Below are 14,619 nucleotides of genomic sequence, written 5' to 3'. Positions count from 1 at the left end.
TTTATATACTGGTACTGATGGCTGTGCTTCTTATGTTTCCAAACTGCACAGCATGTTTTTCCTCAGCCTAATACCCTCATTAATGCAAGAACAGCCTTTCTTCTAAGAAAAAAGAATCAACAGCCTGAGTATCTGTTTCATAGTCCCCTCCATATGTATAGGGAATGGGGATAACACACTAACCTTTCTTCCAGAGGCTAATTGGATTTCACACAGTTTGGAAGCACTGCTAATTCACCAGATATATTAAACTCAGCTTTAACATTCCTACTGGGTTTCTTGGCTGTTGACCTTCCTCCTCTCCCTTGCTTTTTATTCTATTCTATTTCAAATGTAGCCATTTCCAATACTTAAATAAATAGGCTCCTTGTGCTGCAGCGCTTTTGACAGCAGAGTTTCTTCATGCATGAAGTCTTACGAGCTGCTGTGCACATACATGCATGAATATTTCTTATTCCACTTAAATAAGCAACAGAAATGCTTATTATAGAAATAATGCATATTGGTTAGAAGCTGGTGTTTAGTCACATCATAACAAAACAGTCCAAGTGGACATAAAGCACTTGAAATCAAGCTTCTGTAGTTCTATGGCCTAATTGAGAGGATCTGCATTTGTCAGCAATAAAAAGGTGTGAAAATTCCCTCTTGCATCAAAGAAAACACTTGATCCTTATGACTTGCCAAGAATTTTCTCTTCTGAAGGTGAGAAATCTGTACAGAAGAGTGGAATTGATTGTTTCAATCAAACTATGTAGCATAAATGTAAGATGTGGCTCTCATGAATACAAGAAAAGGTTGAGATCCCTGAATGATGTTTTAAAGAATGGAAATCTCAGGTTTCTATTGAGAGATCAAACTATGGGCCCTGAAACCTAGATAATAGACATGATTTGTCCTGCTCTTCACAACGGCTCACTGCAAACACAGTAATGAGGGGACAGCACAGCCGTGGTCCTCCCAGGTTTCCATGTGGATGTTTTGTGGTGGAGGGGAGCAGAGATGGAAGAGCAGATGACTCAGTCCCCTCCCCTCACTGCTGGGCAACTCAGAAAAGGGGCTCCAAAAGTGTAATTGCATGTACTTCTATGGCATCATGCAGGAGTGCTCCTGATCCATTTCTGAATGTCAGCATCTGTGCTTTTTCTGCTCAGCTTTCCATTGCTGATCCATTTTAAGCAGTATCTTTTCCCAAAAGTGGATAAATAATTCTCTTTCTGGCAATGCAAATGTGGAATATATTCAGTGGGTGTGTGCATACTTTAAAGAAATAATTGAATCCAAACATCTCTTCTTTTTAAATGCAGGAAACCAGAATCTAATAAAATGTAAATCAATTCAGTGTCTGCTTTGGGCTTGCAGTATCAGGCTGTTAAGAAAAAATGTATCAAGTGCTGTGCATTCCAATACCAACATCTTTATTTTCCATCCTATCCCTTTAACCCCTTAAGTCTTATGGGATCTTTTTCTTTCTGGACATGTGGTGAAGAGCTTGTCAGACAGGAGTTCATTAAAAGTCTGCTTTGTTTGTTCATTTCTTCCTGATACTCACTCTGGTGCATGACCTTGCTGAATCTTCCTGTGGACAAGGCTGTGTTTGGTTTCTATACTGTGCTTTACTGATTGCAAACACCCAACTGATGGATTGTAAAGCACAGTTGCCTTTGTGATTTAGGAGTTCAGCTTCTCAGAATAGCTGCAATAAACATACCGCTGCCAGTTTGACTTGGGGTACAAGTGCTGGAATAGAAATAAGTCCATCAGATTTCTGGTTTGAGTTAAAGCAGAATTTAAACAGATTTTAGTTCCATTCTCAGCTCAGTTAACTCTCAGTGCCTGTCTAGCTGCTAGTCTGACTTCCCTAGCTCTATCTAGCATCTAGTGCTGGAAGAGAAAGGGCACGAGCGAGCATCTAAAATACGTTAATTGTCTTTAGCTAACAGATGGTTGGATGTCTTCAGTTCTACAGCATTTATCAAAGCAACTTAGAAAATGAGAGTTTGTCTTAATTCAGTTGTGCTCTGGACAGGGTTTATGTGTGTTTGGCACGCAAATTCTCTCTGCAGTCTTTTTGGCTTAAAGAAGTTGTCTCTGAAGGCAATTTCCCCCTGTTCTGCTCTGGAAGCCTGCAACCTGAAGAAGTATGATGATGTAAAGAAAGCAAATGGACATCTCTTTTCTTTGAGCATAGCCATTAGATCTGCAGAAACTTAGGGAGCAGTTGGAAGCTACCTATGTACTGCTATCACTTTCTGTTCTGCTGTCTAAATTCTTCAAGAGGAGGGATATTACAGAGAGAACACTTAGCAAAATCATTATGACTATGGGAGAGAGGAGCAGAGGGAGAAGCCCTGCACTGGCCCTCGCTGATCCAAAGACTTGAACAGAGTCAGGCAGTTGGTTAAAGATGACATCCCCAAGGCAGAAGATGTTCAGCCCCCGGGTTGAACCCCTGGTGGTATTATTCCAAACCTCCTTTGCCAGAGCTCTGCTGGCTGTTTAGCCAGAGGTCTTTCCTCATTCCATGACATAATGGGAAGTCTGGAAGCAGGACTGTGTACATAAATCACTGTTCTGAATAATCACTAGCTATAACATCTGATCATTTATCATTCAGCATCACCTGGCTCCATCAGCTAAAAATAGGAACCTCTGATAAAGGCACCTCTCTGAAAGGTGGAAGACAGTTCAGTTAACTCCTGGTGATGTATTCCTCTTCAGGGACATGCTCTGTCATCTTGGCAAACAGTGATGGCCAATCCAGGCTTCTGGAGCCTCCTGCTAAAGTGGCAGCTACAGGAGCTACAGAGCTCAATCAAGCAATGAAACAACCTGGCTGGAGCCTATATTACTGCCCAGACAATGTTCACACGTGCAGAGAGTGACAGTGAGGGCAAGCTGTCAGCCATGCAGACACAGATTGCTCCATCATTCTGCAGATGGAAAGGGACAAAAGGAGCTGGTTAATCATAGCACCCCTTTAATGTGCAGGAGGCTCTGCACAGATAGGTGATTCTAACTGAGATTGAAGTCTTCAGGCTTTTGATTCCTGATTCCTTCTAGTTATTTTATGTATTAATGAATTACACTTTGTAAATGCTGCTGCTGCCTCCTGGAGGATGGTAGAAACAGCCAGTTATTCACAGCTGGGCAGGTATATATCCTGCATGTTTACTGCTCCTTTCCCAGCTGAACACCCAATACCTGTAGCAGAACAGGTATTTCAGCAGACTGTGAGCTCACATCCGGAGAGATGCTTGAGGCAAGCTCCATTTTGTCAAAACCCTGAAAAATGCTTAGTTCTACAACTGCTGTGTTAAAGTGAATGGGAAGCATCTCTCAGAAGGCCCCATCAATTAAAATTGCTGCCACAGATGCTAAGGGACTGTCACTGCAGAAATCCCCTCTTGGAAATCCCAGCTATATTGTCCTCTCTGGGAAGGTTTCTCTAATATAAGCAGAGAAGGATTTCATTTAACAAGAGAAGAACCCCCCCTTAATGAAAACCTAAGGAATTGCAAACAGTTTTGCACTCCATAAAATCTCTGTTAATCTCCACCAATTTCTATTTCCTTCATAATATATCATAAAGTTTGGGGAAAAAATCAAACCTTGGCATAAAGGAAAATGTTACCATCAAATCTATTAGAAAGAATTGCTTTGTGAGGAATACAATTGTGCCTCATTGACCAGAGCATGAAGAATTAACTTCCTTCATTGGAATTGCTTAAACTACAAGAAAGGGAGAGGAAACATTTAATGCAGTATGATCCTTTTAAAGTCCATGTTGACTTTTTAATCCCAAATTTCAAATTAAATATTATCTTCCTTTAAACAATGGTTTGCACATACATCTTGGAAATCGATACTACTTATCCTTGTCTGCTGTAATCATATACATGAGGTTCATTTCTGCTAGAAATGAAAAAGCTTGTAGGCTTAACAATGTAAAAAGTCAAAATCTGACTAATTTGATGGTTTCCAATGTCATTGCTAAGGGGCATGATAACAGTCATCAAGAAAATCATCATTTTCAGGTAGGTCCTTGCACTAGCTGGCTACTATCAGCTTCTCTTTTGTGCTTTCATAAATGTATGGCTGAAAGCAAAATGCAGCATTTAAAGGCACTGATCTTCAGGCTGTCAGCTGGAGTGAATTTTTGTTGATGTAAACTTTCTTTCAGGGTATTTATGGTGTTCCAGACTCATTATTGGATAGAATTAGGATAGTAGATGAAGCGAAAGCAGAACACAGACTTTTAGAAGAGTCCTGACTGCCTGGGGGGAGATTTGTGCCAATTTTAATTAATTCTTTTTAATTGAGAAAACATGAGAAAAAAAGACTTTTGAAGAATGAACCTAAGAAGATTTACAGGGTTACTCAGGAGTCACTAAAACCCTCTAAACAATTAAGGCAGGGTAGAGGTTTGGCTTTGCTTGTCAAGAACATCCCTGAAATATCCCATACAGGCTGATAAGGTCTTGAACCATGTATCATAAAATCACAGAATCATAGAATAGTTCGGGTTGGAAAGGGCCTTAAGATCATCCAGTTCCAACCCCCCTGCCATGGGCAGGGACACCTCACACTAAACCCTGTCATGTAAGACTCCCTGTCCCAGCAGAGCAGGCCATAATCCTGCTTCCCGGCTAGCATCCTCTTTAGCATCACATCCTTCAGGAATGAGCATTTCCAGGGCTTTCTGCTGGGGCTTTTCTTTGTCTGTGCACTGCTTAGGCAAGCTGGCTCTGGTGCTGCAAGATCCAGCACTTAAGTCCCATGTTTTCACAAAGGAAGTTTACTGCAGTAAGTTCATGTAGACAGCAATACGTAAGGGGCCTGTTTCAGGGACATAGAGTAATGATCCAGGACTGAAGTTTAATAAACCAAAGGTAAATAGAAGATACCACACACGTGGTGGACATGAGCAGCACAGCTAAAACTGCATAACATGTGCCCCTTGTTATTGTCTGGATTTTGCAATGTTTTCCACTATTTAATGACAGTGGGGTTGCATTTTGGCTGTCTTTGCTGCTGTGTTGTAGTGTGGTCTTAATAGTGGAAGTTACAGCAGGAAACAAAAGGGAATAAATAAAGCAAATGCAGCACTTACTGTTTCCTGAATATCAGGAGCTCAACAAGGAGATAATCCCATTTCTCTATCAGCCCCAGTGCTCATTCAGACAGCTCTTCATAATTATAAAATACACATAATAACCTACTATCTGAAGGGACAAGAATGCAGCAAAGTGAATTCCAAGTATCTCTGCTTGACATGTAATCAGGTTTCTAGCCTTGTGCATGCTGGTTGTTTTCCATCGGTCTGAAGGCTTTCATGGTGGCCTGGGCTTTATTTCGCTCATGGTGGTTGTGGAGAGTTTAAGGACAAAATATACACTTTGACTTATGAACTACAGATGATAAAGGCACCTGTAGGCTCTGTCTGATTTCACCTAAAAGGCTGGGAAATGTTTGAACCCTTATATGGTGATCTAGCTTTGCACTTTTAACTGTGCCGTGGTTTCCGTAGTGAAGGGTGAGCTAAGCAACACTGCAGTTTGTGCCATGGCATAAGTATAATACTTAGCATTCAGATGGGAACCAGTGTTTCTTGCCAAGCCCAATCATTTGCAAATGAATTGGTGCCAGCATCCTCAGGGGGAGGACTGTAATACCAAGTGCTGGTTTGAAATGTCATATTTATCATGGGAGAATTCTCTATAGGTAGCATATTAATGATTTTCAACCTAATTTTAGGCAAACAGAAACTGGGATTCACTGAAGTTTGCAAAGATAATTCTACCTTTGATCAAAGCTAGAGCAGATTTCAGCTTGCTCCGTTTTGAAAGTCATGCTGATGTGAAAAGCAAGCTTTTTGCTAATGTTTGGCATCCTATCCAGAGCTGGCACTCTCAGGCAGTGCTTTAATTATACATTATATTAACCAGTGTGAAATACTGAGCTTTATTAAGATATCCAAAAGCCTGCTTTATAGTTGATTCATTAGAGCTTGAAATGAATTTTTCACAGTCCAGCTCAAAGAGATCAGTAGATATTCAAATTCAGCTCTAAGTTTCCCCCCAGTTACCTCCACCCCCTTGCAATGCATCTACCCTCTGTTAAGACCACAGTATCGAGACATGCCAAAACACTGGGCATCAGCTGTCAGCCTCACACTTCCATTATAAATGTCAGTGCCAATCTTGTGCACATTTCCCCTCCCTAGCCTTCTGTGGGATGGGCAGCCCTGCAGTGAGGAGTGATGCTTCAACATCCCATGTCTGGGTGGCAAAAGCAGGGAGAAGGGGTCACAACCTCTGGAGTAAATCCATGGATTTACACACTGCTTGGGTGGGAAGGGCATCCAGTGGTACTTCAGGCCTCTCACTCAATGGTCAGATAAACCTTTGGCCTTTTAAACCTATCATCATGAGGCCTGCTCAGAGTCATGTTCCTGCCCCTGTGCTGGGACCTGCAGCTCTTTGCCTTTTTCATGGTTCTTTGAGGTTTTAGGCTTTGTTGGTACTGAGATACTCATCAGCATGGCACAGGGTGCCCAGAGAAGCTGTGGCTGCCCCATCCTTGGCAGTGCTCAAGGCCAGGTTGGACACAGAGGCTTGGAGCAGCTGCTCCAGTGGAAGGGGTCCCTGCCTGTGGCAGGGGTTGGAACTGGATGAACTTTAAGGTCCCTTCCAACACAAACCAGTCTGGGATCCTATGATCCTATGGGCAGTGATGTCCCAAGTAGCTCAGGAATGCCTGTGTCATTCATTAGGGTGACTGATGTTTTCTGTCAGCTCCCAAATGGATTGGAAATGCCATCCTTCAATCCCTCATAGAATTTGCAAGGTAGCTGGGAATTCCTTATTTTTAATTACATTTTTATGCTTGGCTTGCCCAGAGAAGCTTTGTGTGCACCAGGCTTACAGGAAGTAGGACTGAATCAGCATGAGACAGGGGAACAGCAGAGAGGCAGCTCCCTCCTGTTTAAATTAAAACTAAGCCACATCAGAAAGTTGCCAATTAAAACTAACATGAATGACTTTGCTCTCTCTGTAGGTGACCTGTCTGCATGATTTCTTTGGGGATGATGATGTGTTCATCGCCTGTGGTCCAGAAAAATTCCGCTATGCACAGGATGACTTTTCGTTGGATGAAAGCGGTAACATCAAACACAAAGTGCTCTCCAATCTGTGGCTTTATTTCCATTCAGTTGTTTGTATCACATAATCATGCTGCATGCTTCCATTCTGGTTTTTTAAGACCAATATATAGAATCATAGAATAGTTGGGGTTGGAAAGGACCTTAAGAACATCCAGTTCCAACCCCCTGCCATGGGCAGGGACACCTCGCACTAAACCATGCCACCCATGGCTCTGTTGAGCCTGGCCTTGTACACCTTGAACTATATGGAATTTAACATCCTTTTGTGATACTGTACAGTCAGCACGTTATAATAGGGCAAACACTGAGGTAGTCCAACTGAGAATAGATGGACTCCTGCACCATTTGACATTACTGCCAAATCTGGTAGTGTCTATCTAGTTGCAGATACATTTTTCTTGAGAACTAAACAAGGACTCCTGTCCTTACATACCCATGTGAATATGAATATATGGGAACAAGCACAGTTAAAGAAAATCACTCCAGTGCTTTCTTCTGCTGATCCAGAAAGCAGGACATTAATTCCCCTTTCAGAGGGAAAGACTAGGACAGCACCATTATTTGTCCCTGTTAGAACTGCAAGCACAGTTCTGTAAGAATGTGAATCTCTATGATCAAATAAGCCATGAAATCTTTGATTTCACAGAATATACAGGGTGTGCTTAAAGGTGTTGCCCCTACCCCAACTGGTAACTGTACACACCAACAGCTCAGGCTGTCTGCTAATGCAGCAAGAGTAAATTAGTGTAACTTTGACTATTTAAACTAGAAGAAAATGTGATCTCCAAACATTCAGGCTCATTTCCCAAAGCTCTAGGTATCCTTTATAAGGAACACAAGCCCCATGCATTCTTACATGCTACAAACTAGCTCAGCATCGAAGACCAAAGAGGGCTTTTGCTCTGTACCAGGAAGTCAAGCAGCCTCCAACCTTCAACCACTGTATTTTTATGACTCCTGATTTTAGTTGCTGATGGTACTTCTGACCTGTGTACTCCAGATGAACCCATGTGATGGTTTGGGGTGATTCAAACAAAGTTTCCAAGGTTCAGCTGAAACTTGCAGGCAGAGAATAAAGCCAATGTCAGGCTGGGGAAGTGATCTGTAACCTGAGCTTCATCATTTTAACACTCAGCAGTTGAGTCAGCACCATGGGGAATTCCACACTGTAAAACAGTTTGGATGCAGTCCTCGCAGAACAACTTGATGGGAAGCCCAGCTCTGCCTACACTCCTGGTTACTACTGATTAGTCCAGCTTATTTCTTGGCTTATTTGTTTAGCAAAACCAAGCAAAGCTTGCTGTTGGGAGAACACCAGGTAACTGCATCTCATGGTGGTATTTTGAGGGGTGCCCCACACCTCTCAAGTTGCAGATGAGGTGCTATTAGCCAGCAGCGTTTCCCTGCTATACACCCATCATCCTTCCTTGTTACAAGTCAGATGCTGCAAGAGTCCTGAGGTCTTGCAGATGAATGTCACTTACTAAAATCTCCTCTGTCATGGGGTGCTTTTTCTTGCCTGTTAGGATGACATGCACTTGAATTGCTGCTTATTATGTTCACTCTGACAGGAGATCAGGAAGCAAAATGAGAAATAGCATAAGAGAGGATTATGTCATCTCTTTCCTCCTGGCTGCCCACCACAGCTTCCGCCCTCTAATCCCCGTTGCTGAGATGACATTGCTCTGTCTCATTCATACCTGCTGGTTTCAGCATCAGCCCATATAAATGTCATGCCCCCTGTGATGTTTAGAGGCCTGTTTACACTAACTTCACCCCAGTCAAGTTTCCACCTTTAGAACCTTGTCTCAAGATGCGCAAATGCTCAGTGATTGCCTTTGGTTTACTGACACTTGCCAGCGGCTGAGCTGGAGGAATTCCTCAGTGTCAGCCTTTCTGTGCTGGAAGATGCAAAGCACAGTTTCTTTTCCAGGAATTAATCCCCTGGGAAGAAAATAAATCCGAAAGCTCTTGAAAAGATGTAGCACAAAAGTATTTCTGCTTTTCAGGTTTATTTTTTTAGGGAATAATTCTGGTGACTGAACACGGATGTCTGACACCCATTGAGGCCCCCTTCGTTTCTGAGATACCCACTTGATACGTGATTGACAGATATCACACCAGGAGACCCACTCTGCTCCAGGGAGGCTGTACTCTCGTGTATCTCACATAGCATCTGGTGCCAATCAAAATGTGCTGGTTTTGTTAAAGAGCTATATATAAACAGCTGTATACATATAATATATGTATGTACCTTTAAAATATCCCTTCTGCAGTGGCTGAAGTTGATTTTTGCCCATATTGTGACTTGGCTGGTCCACAGCAGAAGCAGTTATTTGCACACTCTCCCTAGTGGCTATTTCACAGTGTCTCTTCAACACTATATTCGTTAGTATCATTTGTTAGTCTATCTTCCACACTTCCCACCCAAGTTATTACTATTCTTCATGTATAAAAAATTGGGGCAATATCACCACTGGAGCCCTCCAAGCCTTCCTTTAGCATCATCTATGAGAAGTCAAGTACCTCTGATAAAAACCCCACACCTTCTTCTATCCCTGATTTACAGTTTCCAAAATCCACCAAGCAGGAGAGGGAATAAACTCACTGTATGTCTGTTTATCCCCATGCAGTATGCCTGGAGTATACTCTCTTCATATTCTTCTACTGCATGACCCAACAGCAAACTCTCTCACAAACCATCTGCAAGAAGAAGAGGCTGATTCTTGACTGCCTGAGAATGGGGAAAAACTTAAGCCAATTACATTTGCATAGATATAGAGATATATAAGTAAATAACCCATACATTTAGGTCAGACAACTTGGTTTTGGTTGACCAAGTATTTATCCTCTATGTGTGGATTCCTGCTAAGGAACCCAGTCAAGGGATCCTCAGTCTAGCCCATGCATGCTGACCTGAACCTTTCCATAAAACCAGTCTGTATATGGAACGTCTAATTCATGTCTGTAAAAATGACCTGGTTTTCACATCTTGGTGAGGACAATCTGCTGGAGGAGATGAGGTGAGACCAGTCGGTGTTTGACAGAAAGGAAATCCCCTTTTTATTGCCTCCTTCTTAACTGGGTTAACTTAATAACTCCAAGGGTGAAAAGTGCTTTTGCTGTTAGCTCTCAATGTAAATAAACTGGGGGTTTGAAGACTTGGCATGCCTGAAGTCCTGGGACACACAGAGGTTTGTTAGTGTTTCGGTTCCCTTCTGCAGGACACTATAGATCATGCTTACATTTCCCACTCTTCCTGGAGTATTTATTTTTAAAGCAAACACAAGTTGGGGTTCTCATCTGCTCATGTCTTCAAGTACATAAATCTCCTATAGACCTGTTTATGCAGAGCTCTCTGAAAGGGGTGAGTGGCCAGGACAGAGGATGTGTTCTATGAAACCATGTTGTCATCTTTGCTTTCTGCATCTAAAAAGCTGCAGCTTGTTGAAACCAGAGAAGAGATTTATTGAGGCTGGGTGAAAGCCTCCTGGGGCAGATGTCCCATCTGCCACTTAGAGGCCTTTGTGCCATGCCATGAGCTGTTTGCTGGCTTTCTGCACCTGCATAAAGTGCTCTCAGCACTCCTACTACTCGGTCTTCATCAAAGGGTTAGAGCAAATTAACTGTTTTTTTGGCCTGATTCTTCCCTCACTGTTGACCATTTTCATTGTGCTCTTGTTGTGAGAACCAAGGCAAGGGGAAGGGCAGAAGATCTTTGGTGAGACACAGGTATGGAGATGGGCCCTGCTAGGGAACTAGCCTGACCTTGACATACACTGCCTCAGCTTCTCTTCTTAGAAGAGCAAAGCTGATTTTCTTCTTGCCCTCCCCATAAAAAGTCTCCTTTCTGTTCTGGAGAAAATATGGAGAGAGCAGATTTTCCCTTGTCATTAATGCTTCCTACAGCTCTTTGGAGACAAAGCACCAAGCTGCCCATGGATCTTTCATGGTGTCCATAGGCAGGGACATAACCACAGTTGCTGTCTGTTCCCTTAGAGTGCCGGGTGATGAAGGGGAGCCCTGCGAATGCCACGGGCAGTAAGTCATCTCCCACCCCTCAGAAGAGCTCAGCAAAGAGTCCAGCCCCCATGCGCCGGAGCAAGTCTCCAGCCGATTCAGGTAACCACCAAGATGGTGAGTGATTGTTTTCTGGTGTCTGAATACTAACTGTGCTCAAGGGAAGAACACACACTATATGTTGCTGGGTACACTGACCTTGGGTGTTTGCATGTGAAGCTTTGGCACTTTTTAATAACAAGAAGCTTGTGCTAGTGAACAGAGGCACTTAATATCTGTTGGAGAGGCATCATCTGGTTGCTTAAGTGCAGTTGTGGCTTTAGGTCATCTCACCCCCAGTGTCACAGCCTTCTGCCCTAACTGCATTTTAAAAGAAGTATCCATGTCACAGGCAGGAAATCAAGGCCCAGAGTGCTTCAATATGTTCGTTATAGATGCAGACTGATTTAGGAGAATCTCCTGTGCAATGTAAATGTTCATTACTGTGCAGGTCAGAAATGTCTCCTCATCATTATTTAAAGAAGACCAGTGACCTTGCAATGAAGAGTTGGTCACAGGTTTATTGATGTGATACTGAGACGTTCATTCAGACGGGAAGGAAAATGGGAATCCTAACCTGCTGCAGCAGCTTGCATCATTTGAAATGCATTCCTCCCTCTTCGGCAGCAACTGGATTAACAATGTGCACAAGTTAAAGGCTGGGCTGAATATCACACTTTTGGTAATTGATAGTTTTGGGAGTCATGGAGAGTTTTGAAGTCATGTGGGAGAGGGTGGATGACATAAACTGCACTCCAGCTTCATGGAGCACATTCCACGCTGCGTGTGGACACCATGCAACAGTTGACCATCAGTAGATACTGGATTACTGGATATAAAGTTCTCTTGACAGTACTCAAAAAGATTTTCCCCAGGAAACAATTCATTTGTTTAGGTTCTCTTGATGTTATTCAGCTACTTAAAAAGACTGTGAAATTGGTTGGCACATACCCTGTGATTTTAAAAAAGGTATTTCTCTGTAAGGTGATTCTGCATTTATAGAGTTTTCCTTCAGGATTCCACTGTTGGCTGTTCTTAAACTTGGGTTTGTAACAACCTATAAAGCCTTTACCAAATGCATGGTGAAGTTGTGTAGGTACATTGAAAGCATGATGCAAAATATGTTGCTGATTAAAAAAAACCCTAAACCATTCCCATTCAGTGATGTGGGAGTCAGCTCACCCATGAGGTGTGAAACAGCATTTGAACCTCCTCCGTAAGCATCAGGTGCTAATTACTACCAGAAGTAGACTTTACTGCAGGAACCTATAGTCTAATGTGAAATGACAACTATTGTGTTCCTGATTTTAACTGATTGAATGACTTGCAGGAACTAAACAGTGAGTCATCGGATGCAGTTTAATGAACGTGGTTAGTGGAGCCTTTCAGAAGGAGATTAAAACAATCAGCAAACTGAACAATAGCTAGCTCCTGGAGTTAAGGCCAGTAATGAAGGGCAAATCAGGTTCCTTTAATCCATTTAGACAAGGGTCTTTCTACTTCCTTGTGGTGTCAGTACAGGAAAAAATGGCAGTCTGTCCTGCTTAATGAGAACTACAAACCAGACTGAACTCTTAGCACTGGAAAGGTAATCACAGACTTGTTTTCTCAGAGCAGAGAGAAGAAGGAACATCATCCTGTGTTCTTGTCCCTTGAATCTGTAATAAAGTGAGTGGGTTTACATATTGCTTAAGAATCACTATTTGCATTTAGTTGGATTTTGAAGTTATTACATGAAAAAGGTAAAGAATGTTGAATGAAGCCTGATTAATAAAACATGATCTGATCCTTTTTCTTTTTCCTTTTTCCCAGAATTCTCACCTATTTAATTTGTGAAATGATTCAAAAGCAGTTTTATTTCAAGTATACTACATATTTTTTTCTGTGTGTTTGATCTGTACCCATTTGTACCTTTTGTCTTTGCTGTCTTAACTCTGTCATATCAGAACTGGGTGGTTTTTCAGGTCTGAGTTGTAAGTTTCTGTTCTTTTCCATGTGAGTTTCTATATGGTTTTTTTCCACCACAGTCTCTAAGGCCTTTGCGACACATGTGGGCATTGATGTAAATACAGATTCTGAAGTAAATCTCCTTGCTGCTTGAGTTGAAGAAGTCTGAACCCTCCTCATTACAAGCACACCACAATTACAGAAAGGGATGTTATTTTCTTCCATTTCTCATCCTGATTATGCCATTTTCCTGTTAAAGCATGTGGGAAAATGGAACGTAACATATCAGCAGCAAAAATGAGCATGCAATGGATTTACATGTGGACAGTGGTCAACATGCATTGCTCACAGAGGCAGCTAAGGCTTAAAGCAGATTGTGCATGCACAGCTCTGCCTCACTCCTTAGCAAGGGCTTCAGTGTTGCCAGCAGATAGTGAACAAAAGTAATAAGCTACTGTTACAGCACAGAAAGAACAGGGAAAAAAGGCTTCAGCAGAGCTTGCTAGTGCTAATTCTGAGGATGTAACATTGACAGCATGCAAACATCGCATCCGCTTTCCCTTCCACTTGCTGCAGGAACGCTTCTGATCTTCATGTGTCAACATAAATAAAACACATCTTACTCAAAGCTGTGAAAATGCTTTGTGCCCAGCAGCAGCCATCCTCCACACAGCCTGGGGTTGCTGGGGACTTGTGTTTTACTCCAGTCTTCTCCACTGACTCACTCTGTGGCTTTGAGTACATTACTTAAGCTGTTCATGTCCTCTTTCCCAATGGGTCATCCAAGACAGTGATAACCAATCTGTATACAGAGCTCTGTAATCTAACCCTGGAATCATACACAGGAAAGAGCTTTGAGGCTCTTTATTTGGGCTTTTTGTGTATTCTGAAAACATTGAGGAATAATATTGCTAAAACCAAAGCTATTATCTCACAGATTGCCAGAGACAAAAGACATCTCCAGCAGCAGAGTGACTGCAGCTTGTGCCCCAGACCTTCAACAGAAGCAAGCCACACTCCAGCATGGCCACTATCCACACTCCAGTGGATCACAGACTGCTCCAGCAGCCTGCAGACTCCAATGCTTTCAATCCTGCTGCAGTAAATTGTCAGCTATGCAGGTGAATGAGTGCAACTGTTTAGCCATCATCATAGACTGTGTAACTTCCCATTTGAGCTGATTTCTCAGCCTGGAAGCTTTATATGTAGGGATCTGCCTTCTGTGCCAGGTGATCTCCATTCATCTTTGATATCCTTTGCTCCTTCTGGTTTTGGCTATGGAATTAGTGATCTATGTCTTAAGAAGCATAGATCCAGGTATAACTAGCTTTCTGGGAGAGACACAGAGAGTGTACTGCTGTTTGAAGTCCAGTTTCCTGTGATGGCACCCAAACCTTTGCCCTGATTGTGGTCTCTGGGGCCACCTCTGTGTCCGAACAACAGCAGAATAC

General features: G+C 42.5%; 1 protein-coding gene across 1 annotated transcript in view; it reads left to right on the top strand.

Moving 5' to 3' along the window:
* DCX (doublecortin) overlaps window positions 1-14,619 on the top strand; it is a 69,826-nt gene that overhangs the window by 45,579 nt on the left and 9,628 nt on the right. The window contains exons 4-5 of the mRNA XM_013127964.2: window positions 7,057-7,159; window positions 11,162-11,284. Of these exons, the coding sequence (XP_012983418.1) occupies window positions 7,057-7,159; window positions 11,162-11,284 (226 nt within the window). The remainder of the gene's footprint in view (window positions 1-7,056; window positions 7,160-11,161; window positions 11,285-14,619) is intronic.

This window comes from Melopsittacus undulatus, chromosome 6 (genome assembly GCF_012275295.1).
Source record: "Melopsittacus undulatus isolate bMelUnd1 chromosome 6, bMelUnd1.mat.Z, whole genome shotgun sequence".
Classification (NCBI taxonomy): Eukaryota; Metazoa; Chordata; class Aves; order Psittaciformes; family Psittaculidae; genus Melopsittacus; species Melopsittacus undulatus.
Note: the sequence above shows the minus strand (reverse complement) of the source record. Positions and strands in the feature narration are given on the sequence as shown.